Below are 11,177 nucleotides of genomic sequence, written 5' to 3'. Positions count from 1 at the left end.
ATGCTGGCTGCTCGTGTAGTGATTAGCTCTGAATTAATCAAAGCAGCACTTTGTCAAAAGTGGACATTTCTTCATTAAAACAACCTAAGACAGCAACACTAAAAGCTTTCTGTAACAGAAAGGGTGTTTTTGCTCTTCTGCCAAAATGCTTCAGCGTGAGTTTGTGATAGTTGAGGGGGAAAGTGTTACTTGTGCTTGTATTTACAGCCTGCTAGCTGAACATTAGCTTGGCCTTAGCCAGACCAACACATTTCTTCATCACAGTTAGCGCTGAGAGCAACACGGAAAGCTTTCTGCAACAGAAAATGATGTCACTCCTCTGCCCCCCCACTTTGGCATGACAGTGTGATAGTTATGAGGAGGGGTTCATTGTTGTTTACAGCTAATGAGTTGTTCTGTCCCAGCTAATGACTCTAGCAGGCCTGTCATTAGCTGGAACTGAGCCACAGCAGCGCTTTTGTCTGAACCAGACAATGTGTCGTACCCAAACAAGCGCAGAGGGCAATACTGAAAGCTCTCTGTGACAGGAAAAAAAAAAATGTTCTCGCTCTACTCTCAGTCTGTTTCGGCATGGCTTTCCAATCCTTGTGGTGAACTTGTCCCATTTAGTCCACTGTTAGCTGTTAGCTTGGACGTTGCAGTAGGAATGCTGCAGTTTACTCTGACCTGGACCCCTGTTCTTGTTAAGACCAGAGCACAGAGCCACACCGACAGCTTGTCTTGTGCAGAGGAGAGGTTTTTGCCCTGTTCTTGTAGTATTGTCTTCCATTTGCGCAGTAATAGCAAAGAATACAGAGAGCGTTAGCTGAGCTGATGTGTGTCTGTGTTGTGTATCAGATGCGGTAAAAGAAAAGCAGGAGGGGAGGGGGAATGACGCTGCTCGGAGTTCATCTCCACACACACAGAAGGAGCCAGACAGAGAGAGACAGGGCAACATGTAGCTTTTTTGCATTTCAGTAACCACTTACTATACCTTTGGCTAAAAATTATAAACTACCAACAATCATGACAAATTCACTCTGCCAGAACACATATTTAAGTCAGGGATTTCAACAGGCATCCCAGATAGTTGTGGTCAGTCATATACTAGGTTTTAACCTAGTCTTGTTTTAGTCTCAGGAAGTTTCTACCCTGTATGTTTAAGCACAGCCTTAGCCTGGGGTTTTTTTTCACATGCAGAAAAAGTTTGGTTTTGTCAGCTCTCTGTGAACTGTAAAATAACTCATATTTGGATCAGATTAACCCATTCTGAGGGCTTAATTCAAAAAGAACCCTTGGATTTTGCTGAATTTTCCCAAACTGATATCAACCCTCTCCTTTCCTCATTAAAAAATGTTGTGCTGAGATTCATGGCTCTACGAGTATTTTAGGACGTGAACCCACAGACAAAAGTAAAAAGACTACAACAAACGATGACCACCACTTTAATTTTTCATGTTAATATTACATGTGTAGACGGTGGTTATTATATTATCGAAACTTGGCATTTGCTGTTTGAAAATCCAAACTCAAGGCTGAGATAATCTTGCTCTTTCAGACTGAAGGGGCAAATTAAAAAGAACCACAGCAAAATTTTTGAGTAGAGGAGATGAAACCAAGCTTTTGGTTATTTTTAGGAATTATTTCAGGGGATTTTTGTTCTTGATTTTTTTGTTGTTTTTATACAGATTTTTTTCAGAAATTATTTCGAAGCTGCGGCAGTCTTCTGTGAATTTACAGTTGTCTTTAAAAAGGAGTGAACACCCTTTAATACAGCCTCTTGGCTGATTAAGTTTACAGTGATGACTGTGGTCTATATTGTATTTAAAATGCACCTTCCACTCTCCACATCATCACCCGTTTTAAGTAAGTCTTACTTTTTTTCTTGTACATTTGTTTGCTGAAACTGGTTGACTTAGCAATGATCTGTATTGATGCCCCAAAGGGATATAGATCCATAAAGGTTATTTTACTGCTTTTTTATGTGTTAACAGGTAAACTTTAGTTGATATCTCTGGATCTCAACTTAGTCATCTTGTTATCGCAGGATAGCAGTGCTATTTTTCTGATGATAATGAGTCAATCTTTCAGGATCTTTAGAAAATGATATAAACTAAGATGTAATTATGGGAAAACAAGCTTTATCATCCTGATTTAAAGAGATTAGCAAGTCAAAAATGGGTCAAATAAGTGATGTGGAAATGCTTGTCCTCTTAGGGCTTTGTTTTTTTTAGTGTTATTTTTTTTTTTTTTTTTCTGTTTCCTACTGATGCACTGTTTTACACTGAAATTGTTTATACTAGCAAATGTCATTGCATTTAAATGATACTGATGAATATTTCTGGTAATTTTATGACAAAAACTTGCTGTTTTGGCTGTACAGCTCTGACTGCAACATTATGGGCTGCAACTCATTTCATATGTGTATTTAAATAATTCCCTCTCATTAGTTAGGCACAATGAGTACAGTGCGTCTAGCCTTGTCATCTTTTGTGTGAGACTTGGCTTAAAGGGTTTGTTTAAACCATATTCTTAAAAAAATACCCCAGAACAACCTGAGAGCATTTCAATATACAGTCAACATGTTTTTAAGCATCTAAGCTGTTATTTTCTCAGGCTTTATACACTGATACTTTTTGGGAATTATAAAAGTTTTTACTAAGGCCTTGTGTGATGTCAGTGAGGATTTCAGTCCACTTTGTGTCTTCACTTAGACAAACACCAAGCTTATGCACAAACAATCAGAAGCACTATGTTTGCATCTCAGTATGAATATTGCAAATCCTGAACAAATCAAAGAAAATATCAGCAAAATACTTTTTAATGCAGCATTATGGTCAAAAACACCTTGCTAGAATGGTTTATCTCATTTCCAGCCTTTTCCTGTGAACTTAACTTTATCAAATGCCTCCCCTGCTGTGTCATGACACATTATGTTTCCTGTTACATGGACCATGTGATTATGTTGAGGTTTTTTCACTGCCTGTTCTTTCGCACCCTTCTGGTGTCCACTCAGATCTAAACCGTATTTACGTTACTCTGAACTTCCCCATCTCCTACCACAGCTTTTTCTTTTTTATGTCACCACATCCTGTTCAAAGCGGCTGAATACACCAGCTATGTTGATGTTGTGTTGGTCTTTTAGTTGGATTTGGCAATAAAAAGGTACATTCATTGCAGTCACTTATATTTATTACCCTATGAGCCACAAAAAAGTAGAACCTAAATAATGGTGTACTGTAGAATTTACTATTTATACTACATATGTAACAGGTTTGATCTTTGGCACTTTGAATGCTGTTTGCAGAACACCCTAATACATATCTTCATTTAAGTAGGTGTCTCTATATTCAGCTGAGCTTAAATACAATTGCATTATTTTCTTCACTACATATACTGTACATATGAAACACATTTTTCCTTCCAAATTGTTTATCCACTAATCTGCAACTTAAGGGTTATTCCACCAAATTAACTGGAGTGGAATCTGTGCAAACATGAAGGGGGTCACAAAAAAGGATAAATTCCACAAATGCATGATGGCAGGGAAAGAAGTAAATTGTAATTCAAATGTAACTTCTTTGTTAAAGTTCTAAGTAAGCAATAATTGGGGATAGCTTTGTTTGTACAGGTGGAGCTTTTTTATTGGATTTCATATCATAACTTCATGACTTCAGCATTTAAGTCCTGACATTCTTTTCATATATTTGGGTCAGACTGACATCTGTGGATCACAGCTATGATAATCTTGGTAAATGTCTCCCTCTGGTGTGTAAATGCTGCACACATGCAGCCTAATGCAGCCCATCTATGGCAGCTGTAGTTGTGTTTATACAACTAGATGACAACTCACCTGAGCATTAAAAATGGGGATTTTGTGATATTGTTCACACATTTCATTTCAAATGATTAGGGACTGTTTACTAAAGCAGTGGTTCTTGACATACAATTCCAGGTAAAATGAGTCAAAAACGCCTATCCAGGAATACCCAAATTAAACAGAATGCTGTGTTTGAACCAGTTGGGAGTTCAAGCACAAACAAGTTTTCTTTAGAAAGGTCACATGCTGAAGTTTCATCCCAAACTATTAGACTCACTGCAGCTGCTACTTGAATTGAGTAATATGACAAAAAAAATATATTTTTTTTCCATCTGAATTTGTGTTGTGGATCAGAGGCCTGTAGATGGCTGTAGCTGGCAGGTATTAGTTGGAAAATTCAACTGAACTGAAGCATAAAGTCTTACCTAGTACAGTTTCAAAGCTGATAACCATAGAAGAGAAAATGAGGATTCTACACCTGTTTTTGAGGGAAAAGTCCAGGTGTTTTCAAACTGGCAGACAATTTTCTATATGGCTTTGCCGACAATTGCCTTGAGAAATGTTGTAATTACAGTAAATACAGTGGACTAGTTTGAAATGATTCAAAACCAGTCCATAGATCATTATGAATGAAATGTTTTTGGACTTAAATTTGCGTTGATTAAGATTGTGAGGGCTCTTTCTTATTAACATGTTGATGGATTATTATGATCAGGACAGCATAGGACAGCTTCTAATGGGAAGCTGTGTCACTTTTAGAATTGTGCATTAATTGTGGCTGCAGTGGTGGTTTTGTCCTAGAATGATTAATGTGGTCAGATTCCTGAGAATCAGAGTTTTCTGGGGGCATGAAATGTGGTATACTTATAAACAACAATTCTGTTAATAACTGAATACTTAAAGAAAGAGAGAGAGAGAGAGAAAGCAATCCACCAGCCCGCCCGTGTGCTGTCAGGTTTTTAAGGTGTTAACTAGTCCAGCCTCAGGACCCAACACTACCATATTAATAAGAAGAATTGATTAACATCTCTGGAAAAAAAAAAAAAGAAATACAACCTTTAAAATGTATTTAATGTCAAATGTTGCTGTTTGGACTGAACAAAGATACTGGACAAGGCATGTTCAAGAAGGATTTTTGTGTTCTTTCTAATTCTGCGGTCGTAAATTAAAGAAAATTATAAAAATAGATTTGCCGTCCAAATACTTGCATGGGTAATTATACATTTGTTATTGTTTGTCACAGAGTGCACAGTGAATTAAACAAAATAAATGCTAAAATAAATACTATATGAATTAATCAACAGGGAGGCATTACAGAAGCCCTAGGAGGACATGCATGCATTGAGTTAATTTTACTCTGTTTCTAGCATGTAATTGTTGGTTGTCTTTAAAAGATTTTTAAAAATTAACATATGGAGTAAAAAACAGCTTTGTTTTTACCAGGATAACAATAAGTATGTATATAGGCTTATTTGAGGGGAAAAATGTAATTTGTATCACAGAACAAAGTAAAATAAAATGCATGCATGCATGTCTTTTTCAGGGTTTCCGTACATGATAGATTTTATGACGCATATTTTGCAGGCACACTTTTGCAGCTCACTTAAAACATCTCCAGTACCCACTTTTGGGCAGTAAAATCACTGCAATAGAGTATGCATTCTCTTCTATCAGTGAAAGGAGGAATCATTTCATTATAGCACACTCTGAGTAAGGAGCTGCATGTGGCTGAATAAATAAATAAGGAGGAAAATGTTACTTACTCTTACAAGTTGAAATATTTAAGCTAAGCATTTACTGCCAAATAAAAGCACAACAATATGCCAACCACTTCCATCGTCTACATGATTCGCACTTGCCATATCCAAAATATGTGCTATAACTTTACCTATTAAAGTTATATCCTACTTCAGTTTGTTTGACTTTAGTATGTCCCGTAGCCCGTGAACGCAGCACTATAAATTGTACTTCCTCGCCTCCGTGACGTCATTTCGAACATGGCGGCGCCCCATGCAGTGGTCGGAGTGGATGGAGGCAGCAGTGAAATCTCACAGTCTATGAGTGAAACCGAGCTGGTTTTGACTGATTCAGACAGCAAGGATGTGAAGAGGCCTCAGTTCGGGACTCGTTTTCTCACAGATCCGCGGCAGGTTTTCCAACACAACGCATGGTCGGTGACTAGACTCAAACTGGGCTCACTGGTTTTGGTGTACATGTCTGTCAGAGCCAGTAAACCTCGTATAGGACAGTATAGCTTGTTACCTTTATACATCATTATTGGTTGGTAGTGTATTGAATCATATATTTCCAATAAGACAAAGTAAAAGCTGTAATTAAGACAATACATTGGGACGTGCCATTTATTGGTTATGTGTTTCAACAGAGGTTTTCATGGAAGATTTTTGTCATTACTTAGCAGTGTTTTTGTCCAGGGTTAGAGCACAGAGCTAAAAGTCAGTTAATGTTTATTAAAACGGTAACTACAATTAGATGCTGTGCATTGTGAAGATAAAATGACATATAGTTATGAAATCTACATCCACCCAGCATTATGTGATGTTTCAATCAAGTTTTCTCAGTCATTATTTGAAAATTAAACCTTTTTGTCATCTTGGTATAAGATTTTGCTCACTGAAATGTGCTTTCATGTATCCCCATCCCAATTTGCAGTTGTCCCCACTTCCCAGATCTATATGAATATCAGATAGAGATCTTTAAGTATCTTGTGATTTTAAAGTATTTCTGTGCTTCTCTGGGGTCAGTTCCTTTCCAGGACTGGATATTATTTTTCTATTTTCAACAGGGATAATGTGGAGTGGACTGAAGAGCAAGAAGCATCTGCTAAGAAGAAAGTTTTAGAAAACAGTCAGCCCCTACCTCCAGAAAAACAAGGTTGTATTTCATGACTCACAGCTTTTACCCAAAGATGTGTGACTGTAATTAATGATTAAAACACCTGCAAATGTAATAGCTAACCACAAGGTAATACACAGTTACTGTTTTAAACATACAGGATAGTGGATGAGGATTTTAAGTTATGGTTGAAAAAGAAATGCTATTTATTATTTCCTTAGAGCACTGTTTTGACCCATTTTAATACATCCTGCTAAGAATCATGGCTCTACCAGTGTTTTAGGACTTGAAAAAAAAATACTTCTTGTTTCATGGCGAGCAAAAAAATATCGCCATAACTTCATTGTTTTTTTTATGTGACTTAAGCTGACTTAAACCCACAGGCAGTTGCAAGATAGCTACAACAAACAGTTTTGTGTTTGTATTACATTTGTGGAAATAATTACATTTTTCAAAAGCCAGAGATTTTTACTGTCCCACAAATGTAATAAATCCCTGCAAATGTAATAGTTATTATGGTTGCAGTAGACAACTGCCATTAAATTTGTCGGAAATGTATTACGTTTGTGGTTTATTACATCATGGGAAGTCATTATGTTTGCAGCTGCAACAAGAATCAGAAACGGAACTATAACTTCTGCTCAGGAGACCAGTACTCCTAGATGTTGTAAAGGCATTTTTCATTACTACATTTGAATATGAATTGCTCTGTTCTTTAGTTAGTGAAAATAGGAATCAGACATGCCATTGTTCTAAAATTGATTATGTTTTCTAATAACTTGTGTAATGTAATTTTGTCCTCTGAAACTGACCACTGGCTATAGACATACCACTAAAATTTAAACTTAAAATAAATACTGTTTTAGCAGGCTGTCATAAGCATTTTGTTTTGATTTGTATTTCAACCAGGATAATCTGTCTCTTTTCCATCTCTCCTACTTTATTTTGTAGAGGAATACGACATCCGGGCAAATGAGTACTGGAATGATTTTTACACAATCCACGAAAATCGTTTCTTCAAAGACCGCCACTGGCTTTTTACGGAGTTCCCAGAGCTAGCCCCCAAGTGTAGCCTTAACCATGAGTCCTGCTCAGAGGTGACCAGCACAGGAGACAAACAGCAGAATGGTCCAGAATTAGAACCAATAAGGGAAGTGGCAGCTTTGTCACTAGCAGATGGAGACTTCCCTGGCTCCTCTGCCACATATCGCATTCTGGAGGTGAGAAATAAACTGAAAGCAATTAAAGTCAAACCTCGACATACATATTTACCTCTGCCAAGGAGGTTACCATAGTTTTGCTGTCTATCCATTTAAAGTTCCTCTTTGTTTTATTTATTTATTTTACAACTAAAACATTTCCAAGTAAAATTGCAAAATGTAAAATAAATCACATAATAGCCTTTTGTGTTTTAGTTATATTCTTATATGGTTCAGAGTAAAAATGACGTATTTGTAACAGATTAGGGGTTCCTCTAAATACTCTTTTATCTCTTTAGCAAAGAACAAAAACTATTGTGTTTGTAGCCCTCTATCCTTCATCCTTGAACAGGAGAAGGTTGGAAGGCTGCAAGACAAAATCAGAGTCCAAATTATTTTGTAACCATTTGTGTGGTTTGTGTGACAGTTTGGAGAGTGCTTTTATTTTCTAACGCAGTTTTTATGACGTCATTTGGGCATTGTGATTATTTTGTCATTTTAAACATTTTGTAATAGTTTTGATTTCTTTTAAGCCTGGAATTACTTTTTAATGACTTTATTTCTTTACTGCTAATTTGAGGTCTGCAACTATTTGAACAGCGGTACAGTCACTTTGGTTCTATTTACCACCACAATGGATGTGAAATAAACAATCAAAGTGCATATGAAGTATAGATTTTCAGCTTTAATTTTAAAGGTTTCACAAAAATATGGCACTTACCATTTTGGAATTTCAGCCTTTTATGTTTTTATAAACTTAAAGGGGTAGTGAGGCTGACAGCGGGACACCCCCTCTAGAGTCTAGACAGGCATGGAGAAGTTGGACACTGATGAGATGACTTGAAAGTAGCAATGAAGGGAGACAGGATGGCACATAACACATGAACACTGATGAGATGTAATGGAGGTGGCTGGGGTGGAGGAGGGATGCAGCGGTCACATTGAAACAATGTAGTTTAAAATATGACAGCAGCAGGATGATTGAATCGAGAGAAGTCTTGGCAAAAAAAAAACAGGATTGGCTAAGAATTTAAGTGAGTAGATGCCCATATAATAGCTGATTATTGGAGCAGAAAACAGAATGGGGAAAGGGAGGCGTGTGTCAGTGATTATTAATGAATGGAAATGAAACATTCTTCCTGATAAGCTTAATTCATGACTTGTCTAGATGTGAAGTGTTTTTTTTTTCTTGTTTTTTTTTTTACCAAGGAAAGGACAATGTGATCATCAACTTTAGGTCTTTTGATGTTACTGAGCCTGCAATTGCATTCTTTCTTTTTCAACAATGTACCATCTTCTTGATTTGGCTACTCCTTTGCTATCTATGTTGATTTTTTTGGCTTGATTATGGCCTGCCTACCCCCTCAGACTTAAACTGTTATCTCCAGTCGAACAGCTAGTAAATGCCAATTCACAACTTAAAATAATCTCCAAGCATTTTATCTGCTACGCCTGGCCATGACACTGCTTATCCCTTATTTGTCCAAATACCTTTGAGGAGGTCCTCTGAATAAAATGGCTGTAATTCCCTTTTGGCAAATGCCATATTTTATGAAACCCCTTAAGATAAAGGGGAGCGTTTACAGTTCAGTGACATCCTGATTGTTTTATTTTAAGTAGAGGCAAAAATGGTAAAAATTGTGTTGCTGACCAAATACTAAGGGACCTTATTGTGCATGGATTATTGTTTGTCACTGAGTGAACTGTGAAGTAAACAGAATAAATGCTATATGAAACAATCTTTCCTGGACAGGTTGGGTGCGGTGTAGGCAATACAGTTTTTCCAATTCTGAAGACAAACAAGTAAGTGTAGTCAAGGCGTGTTCCTGTTTTTATGCCATGTTTGGGAACTCTACTTTAGTGTTAGGATGAGTGCTTACAGGTTTAACAGATGCTTTTGTTTTTGCAGTGACCCAGGTCTCTTTGTTTATTGCTGTGATTTCTCCAGCACGGCTGTGGAGTTAGTCAAGGTGAGACGACAGGATTAATAAAAGGATGATGTGTTGATTAAGTATTCATCACTGGAGTTGTCGGCTAACTGATGATTTAACAGAGCCTTCTTGTCATCAGACTAATCCAGAGTACGACCCTGGGCGCTGCTTCGCCTTTGTACATGACTTGAGTGATGTGGAAGCTAATTACCCCGTACCCAATGGAACCCTTGATGTTATTGTGCTAATCTTTGTGTTGTCGGCATTGCACCCCAGCAAGTGAGAGTTTCTTTCCTCTATGGTTTTCACTCAGTGAGAGTCATGGAGCATTGTCTTAAAGTTTCATTCTTTCTCAGGATGCAGGCGTCAATCAGTAGATTAGCAAGGTTGCTGAAGCCTGGAGGGGTGATGCTGCTCAGGGACTATGGACGTTACGATATGGCACAGCTGCGCTTCAAGAAAGGTCTGTAAGAATGAAGATGAGCTTTAGTTTTCAGGATTCAGTGTTGCATCTGACCTTTCTGAATGGTGCATTCAAAATGTGTTAATATTTTTTAACAAAATTATTTCACTGTAGGACCAGCTGTGCAGGATATGGCACACTTGGTTCTTCTTAATCTCTAAAGACAAACATCTGCAACTTGTTGTAGAATAATAGGTGTGCTGTTTTCTCTTACTCCAGGAAGGTGTCTGTCAGAGAACTTTTATGTCCGAGGTGATGGAACAAGGGTTTTTTTCTTCACTCAAGGTAAATCTAACAGTCATAATTCTGCAGAAATTATCCTTACCTCTTTATATATACACATATATATATAGTAATTAAATATTTCTGTTTTCAGATGAGCTCCATGAGATGTTCATCAAAGCAGGGCTCGAAAAAGTGCAGAACTTGGTAGACAGACGGCTACAAGTGAATAGAGGCAAACAGCTCACCATGTATAGGGTGTGGATCCAGTGCAAGTACCACAAGGCTCCAGTTCAGCCACCTGAGACGCAGGGCAGAGAAAAAGAAGGGACCCCACCTGGTTTGACCATCAATCACAACTGAAACTTCGAGCTCAAATCAAAACGCTGCTTTCTTTTTTTCTGAGGATATATGAAATTGAGAAGCTGTATTGTGACTGGGATAACGGGGATGCCGATGGATAGTTATACGCCATAAAGGCTTTTAACTATCTCAGGTGTCATTATGTTCATGGACTCATCTTATGGCTTGTGTTTCTGATGGTGCTAAGAAATGTTATTTCTTATGTTTCTCAATGAATTTAAAATCAGAATTAGAGGGCTGGTTACCCCTTACAAAGTTTCTATGATGACAGATTTTGTTTTTAAAGAGCTGATGTTTTGAAATAAATTGCATGATTTTAAAGATAATTTCATTGCCTTTTTTCCATA

General features: G+C 37.4%; 1 protein-coding gene across 1 annotated transcript; it reads left to right on the top strand.

Annotated features, from left to right (window-relative positions):
- Positions 1-18: 18 nt before the first annotated feature.
- Positions 19-11,143, top strand: mettl2a (methyltransferase like 2A). Its single transcript, XM_041817403.1, has 9 exons — positions 19-5,969; positions 6,603-6,691; positions 7,604-7,872; positions 9,605-9,654; positions 9,761-9,821; positions 9,922-10,061; positions 10,139-10,245; positions 10,465-10,530; positions 10,622-11,143. Exons 1-9 carry the CDS (start codon positions 5,797-5,799, stop codon positions 10,828-10,830), a joined length of 1,164 nt encoding a protein of 387 aa, XP_041673337.1. The 5' UTR covers positions 19-5,796; the 3' UTR covers positions 10,831-11,143.
- Positions 11,144-11,177: the final 34 nt, after the last annotated feature.

The sequence above is a fragment of the Cheilinus undulatus genome, linkage group 21 (assembly GCF_018320785.1).
Source record: "Cheilinus undulatus linkage group 21, ASM1832078v1, whole genome shotgun sequence".
Lineage (NCBI taxonomy): Eukaryota > Metazoa > Chordata > Actinopteri > Labriformes > Labridae > Cheilinus > Cheilinus undulatus.
Note: the sequence above shows the minus strand (reverse complement) of the source record. Positions and strands in the feature narration are given on the sequence as shown.